General features: G+C 41.1%; 1 protein-coding gene across 1 annotated transcript; it reads left to right on the top strand.

Annotated features, from left to right (window-relative positions):
* The first annotated feature begins 1,396 nt into the window (after positions 1 to 1,396).
* n4bp1 (nedd4 binding protein 1) lies at positions 1,397 to 20,299 on the top strand. Its single transcript, XM_058645968.1, has 12 exons — positions 1,397 to 1,909; positions 6,746 to 6,973; positions 7,271 to 7,444; positions 8,122 to 8,636; positions 8,811 to 9,204; positions 9,919 to 10,257; positions 11,047 to 11,282; positions 15,133 to 15,263; positions 15,351 to 15,447; positions 17,310 to 17,417; positions 18,356 to 18,457; positions 19,037 to 20,299. The coding sequence occupies exons 1-12, from the start codon at positions 1,595 to 1,597 to the stop codon at positions 19,515 to 19,517; spliced, it is 3,120 nt and encodes a 1,039-aa protein (XP_058501951.1). The 5' UTR covers positions 1,397 to 1,594; the 3' UTR covers positions 19,518 to 20,299.
* Positions 20,300 to 21,778: the final 1,479 nt, after the last annotated feature.

Genomic DNA, 21,778 nt, shown 5'->3' with positions numbered 1-21,778 from the left:
CTAGCTAGCTAGCATTTTAGTTAACTTTAACCTATCTTTACGATAGGTAGGTAGAAGGATGAGCCTATACAATACTCAGTATCTCTGGAACGGATATCAAAAGGATTAAAATGCAAAATGAAATTCCCTCCAAACATTATATCCCATGCTTCACTATGTACAGACTGTAATAATGTTAATAAAATGTTAAATAAAAACAGCATTTTAGCTGAGTCATGTTGTGGGCTGTTTGTTTCTTCTTCATGGGAGAAGAATATGTATGTCTTTAATGAAAACTTCAAAGCCATTCTTCCTCTCTGTACCTGTTGAAAAACATATTTTTTTCTATTTTTTTACATCTTTTTGAACGGAGTCATGCTTGGACATTTGCTTTAGCGCCGTACTCAATCTGTTCTATGACTTAATACTGAGATATAAAAGGTTTTATTCTAATGTTGTACGCACACAAAGATGTTTTAAATCCATGTTATGAGAGATTCCTCTGGTGGTACTTGGAGGAAAATCAGAAATTCTATGGAGGATAAAACGCTAAAACATGGATGGATTGATGTTCTACTGTATACGTATATCAGGGTGTATGATCGGAGTAGAGCTGAGCAATTATTGGGAATAAATCTGCCTCCTGTGGAAAGTCCATAGCTGACTTTGATAATGGTGTTACTTCAAGAGCTGAATCTTTTCTCAGGTGGTACTTGGTACAGAAAGTTTCAGAACCACTCTTTTAAATTTAATAGGGACGGCACAATGGCACTTTTTCAGTCTTTTGTGCCATGTCAAGCTATTTCATTATTGATTTATTTTACACATTTGTTTTTTAGACCTATGTATGTGTGAATTGATGTATTTCTTTCTCTTTATTGTGTGGGTTTGTATATTAGAAGCAATTTGTGATCACATATTAAATAGTGGAGAAGGGGTCCGTAAAATGTCCTTTTCAGACATTTCTTTTTTTCTTCATTTCCCTTTTTGTGTGTTTATCAACCATTTTCTGTGTATTTTGCTTTCTTTTTAAAGTTTATTATATTCACGTGTTCGAAATAAACCCGTCACTTATTCATTAATTTGATTTATTCCGCTGATTTTTAGCACCTCCCTGTTTTATGTGTTGATTTGAAGCCCTTTGTAATGTAATTTTCTTTTATAGATTTATATAACATTTTTATTTATTTTTCTAAAACGCTCTATAAAGTTTTATTATTATGTACATCATATTGTTCGTATGTCTGTTCGAAAAGCTTCCTAAAACTTGAATCTACGCTTCGGCGTCGTAATACCATGGGAACTCCGCGGGTTTGTTTACACACAGTTTGTTTACATGTAACTGATAAACATGAAGAGCCGCACTCGAGCTGTCGTGCTTTGATGACGTCATTACTGGGACTTTCCGGATACGTCACTTCGGGGCTTCCGAGTTTATTAAGCTAGCTTCTGCCTGCATCTGTGTACATGTCGTTAAGACGCTGAAAACGTCGCCGCGTCGCTCCGGAGCTCACAACAAAAGACAGCATGAAAACGCCGAGGGCTCCCACCGTCGCCGACGCGTGTGAACATTGAGCCGTTGTCGTCAGGAGCGCTGCCCGGGCGGAGAGGCGGAATGTCAACAACGCGGCCCCTCCTCGGGATGAGGCGAGTCACCGAGCTAACGTGCCCGGAGCAGCCGAGCGCCAGGCTCGCCGCGTCCGCCGGCAGGCAGCAGCAGGAGGCCCCCGCCACCGTGGACGAGTTCGCGGTGCTGGAGGACAAGGAAGAGGAGCTGAAATGTGCCAAGCCGCGAGTGGAGCAGGTTTTTAAGGTGACGTTCACCATCATTGGTCTGTTGGACCACACCGGACAACCGCACGGCAGCAAAACATTACGGCAGATATGGCTGCAGCTCATAGGGAACAGAGACGACGTGTCAAAAGCAAAAGTGAGTTTATTTTTTGTTGATTTTCACTTGGTTTCCTCTTTATGAACATACACCACACTGATAGCTATGGTTGTTTTTGTTTTAAAGGTCCAGTATGTAACATTAAAGAGGGTTCAATGGCAGAAATGTAATATTCTACCCTCAAGTATGTTTGGATATAAGTTTTTGTAACCTCAGAAAAGTAAGACTAGAAATGAACTGGCAAAGTTTCTTTGCTTTTGTTTCTGTGGAAACTCACCTTAAATACTTTGTAATTCAGATTTATATCAGTAGAGGGCACACGTCAACCAAAACAGTTAAATAATCATAAAAATAATATCCGCAGCCGGATAATAATTGATGCATCCACTATTTGAATCTAGTAGCTCAACACTTTACAGTCAAATTGGTGGCGCTCTGTTGTTTTGGTCACAAAAGACAACAAAGGCGATGGGTATTACTTGAGATGATGTGAGCATGTGGCACCCACACATATACAACCCAGCAACAGGGCTACTGTTTTTTTTCATGAAATCCTCTTTCATATGAGGATTTCATGATCTGTTATTCCTTCAAAGTTATTTACATTTCACCGCAAAACGAATACTGTCAGTTGTGCTTCTAGGCTGTATATTTGTAACTAGAACCCTCTTATAAAAGTTTGAATTTTGTATTAAAAGTGATAGCACTCACAGCTTAGTGCTCACAGAACACAAGACACTCAAAGGAGCGAACTCCTGGTGAGAAATTAACACTACTCGATGGAATGTAAGATGGAGTATGTGTGTTAAAAAGTACATTGATGCAGACCCTTGAATGCAGGGTCTCTAAATCCTGGTCATGGGGACCCACTGTCAAGGAAACATGTTTGGGTGGGTGCCCAGGAGTTAGTAGATACAGAGTACAGATTTATTTGAAATTGATGGCTAATAATCTTTTGGCCCATATATTTTGCTCACTGTCTCCCCCCCCCCCCCCATCTGATAAAGGGGGTGGAGTGGCTCAGTGGTTAAGACTGATACCCTGTGTGCGAAAGACATCATGGTCGCAAGTTCGACTCCACCCCTGGCTGATTGTACTAAATTCCATTGTAAGTCGCTTTGGATAAAAGCGTCTGCTAAATGACATGTAATGTAATAAAGTATTTCAGTATTTTCAGTAAAAATATTGTATAAACAAAATGTTAAATACACAAAACAGGGCATCAGAAAAGATGGAAAAAAAACTAAAGTGGCTGATAAATAAATAATAATCTGACTTCACAACAGGCCAACACAAGTGGCGTTTTCTGAGGACAACCACAGACTGTACAGTGTGACTGAATCACATCATTATCTGATTCGAAAGATGATGTGAAACACGGCTGTCGGTCACAGTCATCTGAGAGATTATAATCCTGTTTTTACACACTCACACGAAGCAGCTGTCGGTAGTTTTGATTTTTCACTCGCGAGTCAACTGAGAATATGAGAATGTGACAGGAGTCATAAATGGTTTCCTGTTTGACCACACCACGTTTTTGCTGGTACTTCTGCTAGCGGGAAATCACTGCCCTGATCCGTGCCAGGATCCCCGTGACTGCTCTTCTTGTAACATAGTCTCATCAGTTTGCAGCTGACTAACCATGACAAAAAACGCTGCAGATGATTGAAAATAGTCATCATCGTAATTTTCTCTTTCAACAATCGGGCCACAGATTACTGCTGCTGTGTTCCATGGCATCAGCACGTTAAGCCGTTTGACTCCAGGTTTAAAGGAGTAGTTGATTTGTTTTGAATAAGATTATTATGACTCTCATATCTAATATCTGTACAGTAAATACGTAGCTCCAGTATTTAAGCTCTCTTAGCTTAAATACTGAAAAGCGTGAGTCAGTTTGGAGAGTAACAAAAGTAGCTCACTCTGTTGTGTTGTTCAAACAAACGATTACATTTTTGTAATAGATTAATCTGTTGAACGTTGAGAAATGTTGATTGAAATGGTGATGTTCTAAAATGTCTTGTTTTGTAAACAAACCCCCCAAAAAATGTGTGTTCTTACAAAGCAAAGAATTCACAGAAAAAGTCACTTTAAAGAAGCTGTAAAATCAGAGAACTTTGTTTTAATTATTAAAAGCACCACTAAAATAATAAATAATCTATAGTTGCAGCCCTGCTGAGGTGCAGGCCTTCTGTCTGCATCAAAACTGTAAAAACTAGATTGTATTTGTTCAGGTTTTGAAATGCCCCATCGCTGCGATTTAACCCATTAAAGAGAGAAGAGATTTGTTTTTATTGTGCTTACAAAATAGAAAACTTTCCTATCCTTGGTTCCCTGTGCTGGATAAACCACAGACTATACTGTCAGCTGTTTTCACACGGACTCTGTCTTTGGTAGAAAATAGTGATGGCAATCGTTTGGTTTTTTTGCTCCTTCTTTTTTTAAATTCTGTCTGTCAATCAACAGAATAGCTCTCAGTTTAGTATAGTAAGTTTGTAATAATGACCTGTAAACACCACAAATGTCACTGTATAGAGCCAGTTACAGAGAGTATTATGGTATTAAAGAGTATTCAGTGAACACCGTGTCTTTCCACCAAAGCCAGAGGGTTGCTTGCTTTCAGCAGAGCGTCTCTCTCATCTACTGTAGGCTTGCACCTACGAGATGTTGTCTCTGCTGCGGCTGAAGCTGTCATATGATATGCACGTGCATCCTCCGCTGTGTATCCTACTTAAATGTATAACTTAAAAATGGGCACTTATGAGATGGCAGCGAACATAACGTTGCATTTAGTCATTCAAGCATTTCATTCCAGTAGTGGCTGTGAGTTTCTCTGATTTTTCTGCTTCTTAAATGTGAATATTTTCTGGTTTCTTTGCTCCATAGAACAGAAAAAAATATTAAACTGAATCATTTTGGTTTGTGAGCAAAATGAGACATTCCAGAACATCACCAACATTTTTCAAGTACTTTATTAATCGAGAAAATAATCTTTCTTGTAAGAGAAAAACTTCTTTAAATTAGCAACTTGCATTCCTAAGCACAAACCTAACAACTCAGTATAGACCATCTGAAACTCACAATTCACAAAGGCCTCGGTGTAACCCTGGCACCCATAATTTATCTACAGAGTGGGCTTCATTATATTTTTGTTGAACCTAACCTTAGATTACAGATTACTCGACTACGTACACAGTCCTCCCCAAGGTCGACTCTAAGCCAGACATCTTGAACTCTCTCTCTCCTCTCCCACTTTTCCTCCAAAACCTTAGACATACCATAACTCTGAGATTCACTGGCAGAATGGCAGAGGATGCCCCAACTGTTAACATCTCCTTGTTCCATGTTTGGCATTGTCTAAGTTCTCCTTGGATCTGAGCTGAACATGAACATACAAAATCTATATAAAATTCTATTTAATTAAAGGGAACAAGGTCTTCTCCGGTCATGTTGAGCAGCCGGAAATTTCCAATCATTTTATTAGTTGCTTCATTTTAAAAGCCACACCCAAATGTTTGTGATCTGGATCTCTATCAAGTCTGATTTTTTTTTTTACTCCAACTGCATCATTGTTTAGTCATTTTACATTCCTCTCCTCATACTCTATTCTTTTTTTTCTTCTCTCACTACACACCCAAAAGATATGCGTCACACTGTCTCCACACCCACCTGCCGCTGATTAATCCACATATTTCCCATCGCGAAGAGATTCCCTGAATCAACAGTGAGTGTTTAGTTTCGGCACGTGTCGGCTTTTCCTCGAGTTGAGAGACCACACACAGCATCTGTCAACTGGTTGTTTGGTAGGGCTCAACATTGGTGTGTGTGTACGTTTACTTTTACTGACTGTGCGTTATTCTGAATTTTGTAATGAATTACCCTTTTTGCAGCATAAAACATCTTTTAAGATGATTGACTATGATAATTCTTACCTAAAATGTAATGGCCCACTTAAAACAACGTTTACACATTAAAAGTAAAAAGGAGACAAAAGTAATCTAATCATGATTTTCTGTAGTAATAATAATAATAGAATAATAGAACTAACAGCCAATTTGTTAGAAAAAAATCAGATTTATTTATTTTTGTTTCCAGTAATAATGGAATCGTTTTATAGTTTGCCAAAAAAAAATGTTCACAATATCCTAATTTCTTGACACACACCATGTACCTAATCTGAAAATACTGAACCACAAATAGGATTGCTTTGGCATCTACAGTTCAGGGCTTCAGCGATTATTTGATAAATCAATTTTTAATCAGTTTGGGAATTTTTTTCCATGATTACAACAAGCTTTCAGATTTTTCAGCTTCTTAAATGTGAATATTTTCTGGTTTCTTTGCTCCATTTCACAAAGAAATCATTAAAAAATCTTTTGGACAAACCAAGACATTTGAGTATTATTATACTTTCCGGTTTGTGAATTATGCTCAAATAAAGTGTGCTTAAAAGCAATTCAGTGTAACAACAATAGGCTTACAATGAACCCACTCTGACCAGCTAAATAACAACGTAAGATAACGTGCTACATTAACCCAACAGCAGTGATTACCCCACCTGTGAATAATCTTCATACATGGTGTGTGGGTGAAGATAAAAAAGTAAAAAAAACAACAACTGCTTTCTCCTGCAGTTTATATAAAACCTGCAGATATTTATCAAAAAACACCCCCACACTTTAAAAGATTGTGGGCAAGTTTTGTAGCCTGGATCAGGTCACAGCCATCTTACCAAAACCTGGTCCTAATGAGGCAGAACCTCCTTTAGTTTAGGTTACCCTAACCCTAACCCTTTAGGTTAAGATTAGGGTTAGGCATTAACTGGTTGAGTTGTCCTGAGAAGAATGCAGCTATCACGACTTTCTCTGTGTCCTGCAGGAGTACGTGCGAGGACTCTGTGACCCAGAACTCCACGAAGAAGAGCGCTACCCGGTGGACATGCACTGTATCTTTGCCGGCGCCCGTGGCCTCTTCCTGGACAGACTTATACGGGACACAAGTGCAGAGGTCCAGGTGCCGGAACCCGGCCGCCTGCGGCTGCTGGGTCAGGCCGAGCCTGTCGTGATGGCCCAGAGCCGAGTTCAGCAGTTTGTAGCACTTTTCCAGGTAATAATGTCAATATTTGCTGCTTTTCATCACCATGTCTCCAAGATTATTTTGACGATACATGAACTTAAAACCCCTTTCACAGCCTGAGCAGGCCTGCATCGCCTGCATTGGCACTATGGAACTATAACATTTTCCATTTTGTGGCAGTTTTTCGTCTAAAATATCTTGAAACAAAAAGACTTCACCACTATCGCTGGCTTGTTTACCAGCTCTAGGGGGGACCCCGAGAGCAAACCCTACATTATGTTCATGTAAATTATTCATCGATTTAATGAAACATTTTGTTCTGTCCAGGAAAAGCGAAGTCTTCCGAGTGACAGGGAGCCAGTGGTGAAGCGGGCGTTCAAGTCCTTTGTGGAGGAGAGGGATGATAAATACACCATGGAGCTTCTCCTCCTGCCCAGTGCCCTGAAAGAAGAGCTGCTGGGACTGGCTCACAGCCCCACCAGCACCAACGCAACTTCCCTGGTGAGTGTAGACTTCTCACACCATAGCATAACATAAAAGTTATTCAAGTTATTATTCAAGACGTGATTTTTTTTCCTACCACTTTTTAACAGAATAAGAGCTCTTCTTCCACGGCTGTACATTAAATATGATTTTTAACCATTACAAAAAAGAAATTGAGGAAAAAAAGCTGAGGAGTGTGGCCACGTATCGCAAATGCGGTTTTTGTGACCAGATTTTTTAATGGAACTGGTGAACTGTTTGTAAAAACTTCACGAGAGTTGCTGCCAGTGTCACGTGTGGGCATTTACCAGCAGTTTTGATCAAGAGGAAGTTTTGAAACGGCAGTTAAATAGAAGAACAAGGATATTTTTGGCAACAGGAAGCAGGAAGTAAAAGAGAAATTTCCATGCCTCTTTAAATTAACTCTTCTCTCAGTTTGGAAAATCAAGTAGAGGAGGTTAAGGTAACTATTATTCCCCGTAGGGTAATTTGTCCAGAACTAGGAGCAGCAAGCTCCAGATTGAATTTCAGTGCCTTGGTCAGGGGTTTCTGAGGAGGATGAAACTGGAGAAAAACCACACAAACATAAGAGAACATGCAAACAATAAAGAAAAGACCTCGTTCCACTGTGCCATCCAGTATGAAATATGACCATGGAAAGAGTTGGTGTTTAGCGTTTTGCTTTCATTTTCCAGGCCCAGCACAACCAGACACTGCATCTCAGCATGGCAGAGGTCGATCAGGACCGTTCGCAGAGCAGCACCCCGGTGACGGAGCTCTCCAACCGCATCCTGGACACCAGCTTTGAGGAGAAAGGGGCCGCGGCGGGATCTGTCAACGGAGGCGGTAAAGTGTCAGGCTTGGGCCACGAGGCCGTCCTGCTCAATGGCACGCGGCCCTCGCACAAGCGGCGCTCATCCGAGAGCGAGACTCGGGACACAAAGAGACAGTACTCTCTGGAGAGGAGGGACGAGTCGCCGGAGAGAGCGAGAGAGCGGGAGCGGCAGAGGGACAGAGAGGGTCGGGGTAGTGGTGGTGGTGGTAGCAGCTGTAGATCCAAAACGCCCTCCGCTTCATCGTCGCTCTCCTCCTCCGCTGCTAAAGCGAACACAGTCAGTCCACTCCTGCTGGACTCCAGTGAAGTCATCTCGGATGAAGGAGAAGCAGTCAGCCCAGAGACCAACCTACGCTGCTTGGTCAATTTCTTCAGGTAACTGTAACTAAGTTATTTTCATTGTCAATTCATCTGTTGATGATTTTCTCAATTAGTTGAGAAGATGTTTAAAGTAAAACTTTGCAAATCTGGTCGGTTTTCCACCTTTTTCTCTACAGAGTACATATTTTAAATTTTTTTTAATACTACAAATCAAACCTTTTCCTCCAGGACCATGGGTTACCAGCAGGAAGTGGTGGAGCGTGTTGTCAAGGAGACAGGACAGACCGAAGACACGTTCCTCGTCCTGGAGAAGATTGTCGAGGAAACCAAGCGCTGTGAAGAGGGGACAAAGGGAGGAGGAGGCAAAAAAGAGCGGTGGCTCAATTCTGTACGCTCCGCGGACACGCCCTCCTCCTCTACCTCCTCCTCCTCTTCGTCGTCATCATTGTCATCCTCCTCCACTACAGTCTCTCGTCTCAGAGAGAAGGAGCGCGAGCTCAGCAGGGTTTTGGTCGACCCGGGCAGGTCCAAAGAGAACATTAAGCCCAACCAACGTGGAGGCAGCAGTAACGGGTTGGGCCACCGGAGGCAGTGCAGCGGCAGCGAGACGAGCACTCAGCAGGTATTTCGCAAATTTCTATCAACTATCTTTTTCTTTCTTTTCTTTTGCTATAACAAAAGTTGGACTGTTAAATCTCAGAGGTTAAAGTTCTTGATGACCTTTTAAAGGCTTTAAATCGTAGAGTATAATACTATGAGAATAATACACACGAGAATAAGTTGAGGAGAATGTGCAAAATTGTATCATATCAGCTTTTTATCCACATAGAACCAGTGTTTTGGGAGTTCTAAAAACTCTACTTTTGAGGAAACACAACCTTGGGACATCGACGATGTCCTAACTCGTCGTCATCTAGTCTTCTTGTTGTGTTTGAAGTTCGTACACAGCGTGCAAGCTTTATGCACATGCTCCAGGTCGTCTTCTCCGTTTTTAGTGTGTTTCAGTGGCAGTGTTACAGCGCCACATACAGGCCTGATACATGTACTACAGCAGCTACAACTTTACATGACTTCCCATGATCTTTATCTACATTCTAACTGTCGCCTCATGTCACATTTTACATAGGTCAAAGATTTTCTTAAAAGAAAAATCGCAAAAACCACGAAATTACTGGCGATAAATGTGACAGATATATCACAAAATGAGCCGCCTCCACATGCCTGAAGACAGTGATATGCGAGTTATTTGAAGCCTGAGATGCAGGTACTGCGGCGCTGGTTGAATGAATCCTAAGGAAAAGGCTTGGTTATTTAATCTCACCAAATTTAATTTCAGGCAATCACCATCAAGAGGAGCTCCAGTGCTCAAGGAGGAGCGGGGAACTACGAGGTCATCACGATTGATGACGAAGACGATAACATCCTCACGGAAACCAAAACGGCAGATGGTAGCGGCATGTCCCGGATGATGGCGGCACACGTCGTCGACTCCCACTCGGGCTCCAGAACGGACTACCTCGCGAGAGGAGGAGGCGGAGCCTCACAGAGGGACTACCTGTCGAGGGGCGGGACGCAGACGCTGGGCGGATCGGTTAAAGTTGAGACTGTGACGGCGCTGCGGAGCACGCCGCAGTGGCTGGCGGCCACCACCACCTCGCTGGCTTCCGCTCCCACTGTAGGTATTTAACCTGATGTCGCCCCTAGTGAGAAATTGATTTTCTGTTAAATTTAATATTATTAAAGATATTTAATTTTGTGATAGTTTGAATGATTTATCATTCACAACAACAATAGAATGATTTGTTTATGTGGAGCAAAGAAGCCACAAAATACTATACTAATATTTGTAAAATGTCATTTATATTAAGTAGAGAAATCTAAATGTAAAGTTGCTGTTCATTCTTGACTCCGTCTCTGGACAAATGCTCCTTAAAAATTACTTTAAAAATCTACCAATTCTCTTAATCTGTGTGTGAATCAGAGACGCAAAGGCAGAGAAATGCTGAACAGGAAGTCAGCTCAAGGTCATTTAGTGGTAGGCAGAAAATAAAGCAGTGCATTCTGACGTACACTTGCGATTCTGAATGTTTAAAACTGTCACCTGCACTTTTAAATGCTGATATTTAATTATACGTAAAGTTTTGTGACGGAACCATATAATACACAGCTGTTATTTCACTATACTGAATCTAAAAGAATATTAAATGAAGGAAACTGGCATCGCACATCTTAATATAATACGTATTTTTTGGCCCACACACACACACCACTATCCAGTTTCAAATGTGGCCCTTCAGGGAAAGCATTTTGGGCTTTCCTGATTTTAGATGAAAAGTTCCAGTAATGTAGGTTACATTCCTGAATCCACTTGAGTTTATTTACACTGTGGGAAACTGAGCCGTCTTGGCAGCGGTTTTCGTTCTGTTGCATTTCATTCAGTTAATTTGGAACTTTCCCTCCTCAGTCTGCTCAATCCATCAGCCGGCCCTCGGCCTCTCCCTATCAGACCATCGGACACACGGGGTTCCACGGCGGCGTAGCCAGAACGCCTCCCGTGAGTGACCCGCCGGCACCGCCAGTTACTGGCTTGTCTCGCTTCCACCAGTCGCTGAAGACGCCCTACACCCTGAAGCTGCCGAACGAGCCCGGACGCCCGGAGCTCAGACACATTATCATCGACGGCAGCAACGTGGCCATGGCGTGAGTCCACACCCACTCACACACGGATAAGCCCAGAAACCGTCATTCGTGTCATTTAATATCGTTCACAATAATAGACACGGTTGTTGTTGTTTTTTTTCACATGATTTAAAAAGAGATAACAAGAGAGCGTGGTTTCAATCGCCTCTGATGACTCAGTTGTAACTGACAAGATCACAAAGAAGAGATTTTGAGAAATGTTTTTTTTGGGTGAATCAGCCGTGATTTCCTCTGAACATTTAAAAAAAAAAAAAAAAAAAAAAGTAGGCAATAAACACCAGGTAAAGAGGGAAACATAAGTGTGCTGGTCAACGCGGCGGCACTTTCCTCTTGAGTCAGACCTGCTTGTATGAGCGATAAGAACGAGGCCTGGATGTTTTTCAACGCTGTCATTTCCCACACCTGCGGGGCACACACATCACGTTTGAAGCAATCACGCTTCCCATCAATATCATCAACACTGAAGGTCACGCCGTGTGACTCTCAAACTAAACAAAGTTCTCTTAGAGTGTGTGGTTTTACAACCTCTGGGTTGTGTAGGTGTACCAAAACTTAGTTCACACATTCTCGTATTTGCTGTTACTCATTACATTTGTGTGTGTGTGTGTGTGTGTGTGTGTGTGTGTGCGTGAGTGATCTCGGCAAAGTGAAAAGCACAATGAAATTAGAGCGTGGGCTTGAACTGTGGGGGTGTTTTTCAGAAAAAGAACCTTTTCTAGTAATATATCAGTTTGCAGCTGTTGTTTAATCCAGAGATTGTGTAACAACGGAGGATGTTTCTGTTTGGGACCGTGTGTGTGCCAAGAAGGACGACCACACAAGACAAAAGAGAGGCAGATGATCTGCTGTGGTGACCCTAAATAAAGAAGAAGAAGGAGGCTATTTTTAGAAGGGATAAATTGCACAGTGTTCCCACCAATTTGCCAAGGCCCTTGAATGTTTTTGAAAGTCACCCTAAATAGACATGAGACATTGAAAGTGCTTGAATTTTTAAGTTGATATTTAGGTAAATGTCTCCCTTGTTTTGTTTTACGACGCCACCTACTGCTTCGTGCCCTGGTTTGCTTGATGTACGTAGACTATTTTGAGTCGTAATTACTGGTAGTGTTGAGAAAAGGCACTCTGCCATCAGTCTCTGTTCTGAATGACTTACCCGTGACCTCTAACTTTTGCAACCACTTCCTTTCACACTCTGAGGGGGCCACCCCCTCCCATATCCACCCCCACTCCCCCACACCCCCACACACTGCTGCCTCACCTCCGTCTTTACCAGAAGTTTAGCGAAACAGAAAATCACAGGTCACTTCTGGCTCAGCTTGTGTCATACTGGTCCCTACCGCCGTTTTATGAGAAGCTTTCGTCATTGTTATTTTATGATGCAACGTGAAGTGACAGGATCAGTTTCCTCTTCTGAGTAAGAGCAAACCTTACATCCCTGTTTTACATATTTGGTGATATCATAAATCAAATGTATTTCTATTTCAAAATGCTTTAAATAAACAGTGATGTTCCCTGCGGGTTTGAGGATGAGGATGTGTATAAACAGGATATATATATAGAGGAAATCTGATAAGCTCTTTTTTGATACCTTTTCATTGTCAGGGTATATCCAGGTTTCTGTGGTGATTTAAAGAGAAGAAGAAATTTCCTGGTAATGCGTAATCTATTCCTGCTGTGGTCTCATTCATCACTTTCTCTTTCAACAGTCAGTGGAACTTCCCCCCCGAGTTTGCATCGCAGCTCTGACCTACTAACCAAAAAATTAGCTGTTTTACATTATGTTTGCGTATGTGTGTGTTTGGCTGTCGGCCTGTGTGTTTGTGTGTGTGTGATTGCAGGTCACAGAAAATGCTCTATTTTTGTCTTTTCATTAATCCATCGATTATTATTCTACAGCTAGGAGTGGGACAACATGATACGATATTATGATGATGCGAAATCGTATATTGTGATACACTCACAGCTCTGGTTAGAGTGTGCACTTGGCACCATCTAGTGGACTGAAATGTCAATAGATTTTTATTGTTGTTTTTTTTATGGTAATCCACAAAAAGTGTAAGGTTTATTCAACATCAGTTAAAAAAAAAAAGTCCATATCATGATATTTCACTGTACTCACAGCCCAACATGCTGGCGTAAACATCAAATGGAAATAAAACAGCATAAAACATATTTGTGATAAATAAAATGCTAATTAAAATAACATATTCACAGTATATACAGATATGATCAGAATAGAAACTACAGTTCGATTCAGTTTTATTTGTTTAGTGCCAAATCACAACATACATTATCTGAAGGCACTGTATAAACAATATTTATAATATTATAGAGAGAAGAGAAACTCAACAGTTCACAAAAATGAGCAAACACTAGGCATCAGTGGAGTCGAAAAACTCCCCTTTTCACAGGAAGAAATCTCTGACACATCCAGACTCAAAGATGCACGGCCATCTGCCTAGACAGGTTGTGGAGAAAGGAAAAATGGGGAATAATATCACAATACGATTATAACGATTCTGTGACAATCAATATATTGCAAGACAATCATATAGCGATACATCACGATCTCTGTCTAACTGAAGAAAACAAAAACATTAATGTGAAAAGTTAAAAGTGCTGGATTTCTCTATTTATTCACAACAAAGAGAACAAAGGTCATTTAATCTATGTATTGAACGTGGGTGGAGCATCTCTTAACGTAGCTTTCTCCGCTATTCTCCCGCTGTAAACTCCCTCTTCTTCAGCCAGGTAACTTCCACAAGTTTCCCTTCATTCATTTGAGCAACTGGCAGAGACGGTTTACTTTAGAGTGTCTTAATGTCTTAATTATCGGTTATCGTATTGCACAAGGAAGGACGGCGATATATCACCAATTTGATATTTTCACACACCCCTAACTCTGCTTATAACACGCAGATCATGTCAGGCCAGCTTGTTGAACAGGATGGTGACACACAGGGAAGCACCGGGCTGAAATGTTAACTGACAGAAAGTCACATGACGAGGAAGATATTCAATATAAAGTATTCCAGTTACAACTTGCTATAGTCTTAAAAGAAGAAAACAGGAAATGATGACAGCCATGTTTTCTTGTTGCTAAAATGCCCAAAAAATAGGTAAAACGAGAACAATTTCTGACATAATGTGACGCTGTTTACTTTGTATGGTTATTAACCTTCGACACGTGCAGCCGAGGCCGTCGGATGCTTGGATAAACATCAAAAACACAAAACAGCGTGGGCGCGTGGTGTTTTTGTGGCTGGTGCTTCTTGACATCAGCAGCTTCCTGCTGATCTTGTCTCTGCTGGAGTTTTGTTGTCGGGTGTTGTTCTGCGGTTCTCTGGCCTCGCTGCACATTTGTCATATTATGGCCGTCTGACGTGCAAACAATCTGGGTCAGATGATGGTGTGATTTGCAGCTTGTTTGTTTTGTTGTGAAGCCCAGAGAAGGAAACCTCTCTGTATCCCTGTTGCCAAGGCGACCATTGAAGTGAATTTAGGTGGTGCCCTGATAACATTTTAGCTTGTACCAACTTGAGGGGGATATTCCAGTTGAAACCTCCAACTAGGAGCTTGGAAATACTGACTTGTGACTAGACTGTTGTGTCATTTTTTGTATTTTAACAGTTCAAGACACCCAGGGTGGGCTCTAATCACGATTGATGTTGAATGGACTTTTACTTTGACACTACACAGTTCCAAGCGCCATCTGTACTATCCTCCTCGTTTTTTTGAGTGAATAAAAACATTTACATTCTTTACATTGTCGTTTTTCACTTCTTGATTCTCATTGCTCATTAAATGTTCCCGCTTTCCTCGTCTCACCGCGCCGTTTTCTCTCCCGCAGTCACGGCCTTCACCGCTTCTTCTCCTGTCGAGGCATCGCGCTGGCCGTGGAGACGTTTTGGAGGCGGGGCCACAGGGAGATCACAGTGTTTGTCCCCCAGTGGCGTCAGAAGAGAGACCGACTCACAACAGGTAAACACACAGGAACACTGTGTCTCCAGATAAAATGTCTGACCCTCATATTGTTTGTTTAATTCAAATGTTGTCATTTTATTGCAGAGCAACATTTTCTGAACCAGCTGGAAGACCTGCGACTTCTGTCCTTCACTCCCTCCAGAGAAGTGTGTGGCCAGAGGATCTCGTCACATGATGACAGGTACACACACACACACACACACACACACACACACACACACACACACACACACGTTGGCAAAGACTTCATCAGCCCAGATACTGTATATTTCTCAGGAGATGCATAGGATTCCATGATACACCAGCAGCAGCAGCTGAGTCCCAGGTTGTTATTTCTGTATAATTTGGTTCCATAATCATCTTTATTCCCCGTATGTCGTCGTCTTCTTCTCTAGCTCGCTCTTCTCTGTGTTTTCTTATGAAGTTACTGTGTAATGAAAATGCACAACCAGGGGGAAAAGACTGATGTTTTTCAGGTTTATTTATAGAACACATTTCAAAAACAACCCCCTGTAGCCCAATAAAAACAACCCAAGACCGTGTTTAATGCACTGTAATTAAAATAAGAATGAACACATGTCCAGCTCAACTAGGGCTGAAAGTCATAGCTCGATATACTCGATATATATCTCAATATTTTTTCTGTGATGTAATTGGGGTTTCCCCCAAAGCATTATAGTATATTAGATCAAATGTTTTCCAGAGGCAAACCCTTTAAAAACAGTCTGTTATAAGTTTAAGCCACATGCCAAATGTCAGAGGTCACTGAAATAAAAATGCTCCTTGAAAAAAAATAAACAAATCTCTTTCCTGCATGACAATAATATACAGTAATTAATTCAAAAATACAATACTGTTACAATTTTATCAGAAATAAAAACAGACTTAATAAAATTAGAACTAATAAAATAAAAATTGTTGCTTGTTGATATGATAATTAAATAATGTCTTCTATTTTATTATCAATATTGACAACTTCGGGCTTCCATATGTCCAAAAGTGACTGACAGTAATGGAAAATAAGTCAGAACTCTACAGAGTGTGAACTATGAACCAGCTAGTTCCCGCCCCCTCAGCACAATAAATGTAACACACCAAGAGAGGCGGGACTTAAGGCAGAAGAGCCAATCATCAGCCGGCAACGGCTGTCGTTTTAGGCAACGACAGGAGAGGGAGGGAGAGAGGAGGGGGAGGGGAGGGGGAGAGGAGGCAGCCGCAGCGAGTGCAGAAACAGAGCGACTGCAGTGAGGCATTTGTGCAGAACTGAGGAAAAACTGCAGAAAAAGTGTGGGTTTTGAACCCTCTCACCATGAATAGTGTGGGTGTTAAAATACCCACATCGCCCACGGGTGTGACGCCCCGGTGTGTGTGTGTGTGTGTGTGTGTGTGTGTACTTGCAGCCCGTGTATTGTCATTTTAACTCAAAATGAACTATATCAATACAAGCGTTATTGTCCCGTGTTATATCTCGATTAAAAACATATCGATATATATTCAAATATCGAGATGTCACCCAGCCCTAAGCTCAACTGGAATAGAGTGAAAAGTATGTGACGTGAGGATATAATAGCCATTTACATGTATGTTTGTTTTTAAAGAAACAGGCAGGTATTGTTTGATTGTTAGAAACAAAAAAACAAAGCAAGTGGACCAAATGAAAGGTCCAGTGTGTAACATTTGGGAGGGTTTATTGCAATATATTAGCCTTAAGTAAGATCGTATAAGTGTTGGACGTTTACAAAGAAGAATATTTGGCAAGTCGTCTGTTTGTTAGAATCTGCAGTCTCACCAGTAGATGTCACTAATTCTTAAACACTGGCCTTTAAAAAAAAAGAAAGAAAAAAAACTGGTCCTGACTCAGCACAAGTGCAGGCTCCGTGGATTCCCCTCCAGCCCTGTGTGGACTTTGGCAAATGATCTGGGAGAAAATGACTGACCTTTGAACACAGAAAAGTCCTGAGTGACTAAACCACACACACTCCTTTTGTCTCCCTCCGTGTGTGTGTGTGTGTGTGTGTGTGTGTGTGTGTGTGTGTGTGTTAGGTTTCTGCTCCACCTCGCAGAAAAAACAGACGGGATCATCGTAACCAACGACAACCTGAGGGATTTCGTCAACACCTCGGACACGTGGCGAAGGATCATCCAGGAGAGGTGATTGACTGATGTGGTGTTGACAAAAACTTTATACACACGTGTAACAACCATCTCACATGACTATAAAAAAATCTATATTTATTTGGTTATTTTTATGGTAAGGATCTTAATATCATAAAAAAAAAAAAACACACACAATTGAGTACAAAGGTTCACTTGTGTTAGTTTGTTTCAGGTGTGTTTTTCAGTGTCTTAAATGTTAAATATTTCCTGGTTTCTTTGCTCCAAATAACAAGGAAATCTGATTTGAAAATGAGAAAAATCAGAAAGCGCGTGTCTCAATAATGAAAAAGACCCTCAAACCAATTAATCGATAATCAAATTAGTTGGCGATTAATTTAGTAATGAATTAATAATCGATTAATCGAGTAATTGTTTCAGCTGTTGTAGCACTGGTGGTTTTCGGTTTTAGAACCATGGTCTTCTTAACCTAAAGTTTTGCAAACTCAACCGTTCCTCTGAGTGGAACGTCGCGATTTTGGGTTCTTCACTGTCGACGAGAAAGTCGGGGGAACACATCTGCTGACTCTGCGTTTTATACGGCCAGGGGAATATCTGGAAAAATACATTTGAGGGAGTCACATGTCGCTTAATATTAAACACAGACTCCTGTGTTAGTTTTTCTTCCTGTGGGACTCCGACGCCCTCTGCTGGTCGTTACGCAGCTCACACACAGTTCCAGATGAGCATGTGTGAACACACAAATTGCCGTAAACAGGAAACCAGCGTGTGTGACCTGTGTTTCCCCCGTCACTGTTCCGTCATGTGCTTGTTGTTTCCAGATTCTTCTGTACTTTTCCTCCACGTCGTTTACCTCACAGTTGTTTATTCCTTTGTTTGTTTGTTTGGTTCCTGTTTGATATTCATATTGTTTTTAAACCACTGGTTATTATTAGGTTATATTTACATCGTGTGTCTGTGCTTGTGGTGGACAGGTTGCTCCAGTTCACGTTTGTGGAGGATCACTTCATGATCCCTGATGATCCTCTGGGGAAAAACGGACCTCACCTGGACCACTTCCTGCGCAAGGACATCAGGTGTGTGTGTGTGTGTGTGTGTGTGTGTGTACCTAAATCTGTCCTTTTCATCATTTAAGTTACATTTTAATGCTTTTCCTTTAAACTCTCTCTAATGTAACTTAAAGTCACTGAAAGCCTTTTTAGTTCAAGGTCACTAAATTGAATTAGAGATTATTTTATTTGCACACACACTCTGTGATGGTAAATCTGACCTTTTGGTCGTTATTCCTGGAAAATGAATACTTTTTTTATGTTAGATTTAGTTCTTGTAAAGTTTTTATATTATTGTAAGTTTCAGTTGTTATTCTTGTCAAGTTTTTATATTACTGTAAGTTTTAGTAGTAACTATTGTTAAGTTGTGGGAGTTATTCTTGTAAAATACTTTTTTATGTTATCTCTAGTTTTAATAGTTATTCTTGGAAGAAAATACACTTTCTATATCATCTTTAGTTTTATTTGTTATTCTTGTAAAGTGTTTGTGGTATCTTTTGTACAGGAAGTAGCCTCACTTTGTCACATGTATAAAATAAAATAGACAGCGACAGACATCTAATATTATTTTGTAAAAGTTCTACGTCCCTCTTTTCTTCCCGTCAGGAGAATGGCAGTGACTCCTCCCCCTCGGAGACCACCTGAATTCCGGCCGCCCTCCCAGCAGCAGCATCAGCAGCATCAGCAGCAGCAGCATCAGCATCAGCAGCAGCAGCAGCATCAGCATCAGCAGCAGCATCAGCAGCAGCATCAGCAGCAGCAGCAGCATCAGCAGCAGCCAGTTTACGTGCAGGCGCTCCACTCCACTCCGCGCGCCCCGGCGTCCACGCCCAGGCCGCCTCCTTCCCTGACGCCACACCCCACGACGCACTGGCCACACTCGGGTCCCCCCGAGTGGCACCAGCCGCGGCGCTCGCCCTCCCCGTCGCCCTCGCCTCCGCCGCAACGGTCGGCGGGCGAGACATCGGAGCTGAAGAGGAAGCTGTACGACATCTTCCCCGACCAGAAGCAGCGCATCGACCGCATCCTCAGCGACAACCCGTACATGAGAGACCTGAACGCCCTGTCAGGGCTGCTGCTGGGTTAAACAACTGACACACACACACACACACACGTTAGCATATAATTTATTTTGCCACTTCTTCCAGCCCTGGAGGACAATTTAAAGTTGTTGTTTTTATTCTTATTTTTTATGTACATTAAGATCATCAAACTAGCTGCTATTGGCAAATTTTCTTTCATAGCGATGAACGTGAACAACACTGGCAGCAGCAGCAAATCTTTCAAATTAGATCGTCGACAAAGAGCCCAGACGTTCCGTGAATGTGCAGGGGGGGGGAAATGAAAAGCGTTGTGGACCAAAAAGAACTGGCTTTCATGAGAATGTGGCTCCAGTTTTTTCTCCTAAAACCCGTCAGACTGACTTCTAACACCATCACACACTTTTTTCATGATCGGATTAATGAAACATGCAGGTTTTATTTTGTTTTCCAGTTAAACATCAGTTAAACATCTGCAAGAACAAGTTTAAACTTAGAGCCTAGGGTTAGACCTGGTATTAACTTGTTTACTTCATTTCTAATCAGGTTTAGTTTCTAATCTTTTTTTGTGAGTAGTTAATATTTTCTGGTTTCTTTGCTCCCCGTGTTACAAAGAAATCATTAAAACTGACATTTGAGAACAGCTTCATTTTTGAAGTTCGGGAACCGGCAATCAACATTTTTTGGAGAAAGTAATGAAAAGATTAATCCATTTAGTCGAATCCATCCTGAGCGATCTGGTCACACATGGACCTTTCAAGTTCAGGTTTGAAAGCGTCCGGGTCTGAACCGGACCAAAAACTAAATGATCCACGTCTTGTGCGGCGTCGCGAAGGAGCAGTTCTCAGCAGTTCTCAGCTCAAGTTTAAAGGTTTTTACCTTCATTTTCTTGCCTGTGAACTTGGATCAGTTTCATGAAAACAGATGTTACACTGTATCCCCTCCCTCATAATGTTTGGCCCTTTTTGTGTTGAAATTATTAATACATATAATTTAATACACACACACACAAAAAACTATTTTTTTAAAGGTATAATCTTTATATACCCCCCCCCCCCCGAACAAATCCAAAGAAAAAGCTGTCTTATGTGGTTTTTGTTGTTTTTTTCCTCCGTCCTGTTAAGAGAAGAAGTTTGTTCCGGTTCATATACGCCATGAAACGCCCTTGTTACGTTGTGACACAGGAGTGAAAACAAAACACTAAATTTAAAGTTTCCCCTTCCTCCCCCCCCCCCCCCCTTAAAAAAATAAATATGATCATATATTTTTACTGAAAGAACATTTGTAATTAGTGTCAAATAGTTGAATTTATTGCACTGAAGGTGAGTTATGATGTAAAAGGGTAAAAACAAGGTTTCACTGACAAATCTTCAGAAAGCTTGTTGTTTTTTGTTTTTACTCTCACACACACACACTCACACTCACACACACACACACAAAGAGACTGTGGGCTGCAGCTTGTTTATTTAAAGAGTGTCTGATTTTTGTAAAATACAAACAAACAAAAATGTTATCTCCTTGTAAGAAGAAGAATCTGCACAAAGTCTTTACAAGGCAACAACACAATTTTGTTCGTACTGGCCCGTGTTGTCGTCGTGACGATTACTGAAGGACTTTTCTGCTCTTTTTTTGGTTGTAATTATAATTCTGGTTGGTGTATATTGGTTTATTTTTTGTAAATACAAGCATTTTTTTTGGCTACAGTGCACATATATGGTTATATGTATGTGAGAAAGTAAAAACTAAATAAAACAGCAGTTCCCCCCATTAACGCTCATGTGTACATGGTCGGACAGTGGTTGCTGTTTTTCCTCTTCTCTCACCTACAGTGATTCAACTGAGATTTATTTACATACTGCGGAAGGCCATGCATTTTGTATTGAAAAGAACAACAAATGTTTTTGGATATGTGCGATAAGTGTGTATTTTTCTCAAATTTTTTGGGGCCAAAACGCGTTTTTCCTCACAGAATTTGCCTACTTTGGAAGGTTTTTTTGCCACGGCAGGTGGCATTTGTAAATATCGGCAGTGCTCTAAAAGATGAAAAAGGTGGCTTTAATTATTTAATTCAGCATACTCTATATCATCAATTTGCACTACACCGAGTTTGCAAGAGTGTATTTCAGCCTTGTGATCGTTAATGAGAGGGAAGGGCATAAAGTTTAGATTTATTTTTTCATGGGTTAATGTGACTATTTGTGGTTTTATTAAAAAGAACAAAGAAAAATGTTTTGTCAATGTTTGCATTGAAAAATCTTTCTTTTAACCTAATTTGCCTAATTTGTGGAGCCTCTATCACCACCACAAG

Source organism: Solea solea, chromosome 12 (assembly GCF_958295425.1).
Source record: "Solea solea chromosome 12, fSolSol10.1, whole genome shotgun sequence".
Lineage (NCBI taxonomy): Eukaryota > Metazoa > Chordata > Actinopteri > Pleuronectiformes > Soleidae > Solea > Solea solea.
Note: the sequence above shows the minus strand (reverse complement) of the source record. Positions and strands in the feature narration are given on the sequence as shown.

What these genes read in the sequence shown, in the direction of transcription:
- n4bp1 (XM_058645968.1), top strand. Translation starts at nt 1,595, where the DNA reads ATGTCAACAACGCGGCCCCTCCTCGGGATGAGGCGAGTCACCGAGCTA. An exon ending in ACGACGTGTCAAAAGCAAAA is followed by an intron (nt 1,910 to 6,745) that starts GTGAGTTTATTT and finishes TGTGTCCTGCAG; the next exon opens with GAGTACGTGCGAGGACTCTG. An exon ending in CGCTGGCTTCCGCTCCCACT is followed by an intron (nt 10,258 to 11,046) that starts GTAGGTATTTAA and finishes TTCCCTCCTCAG; the next exon opens with TCTGCTCAATCCATCAGCCG.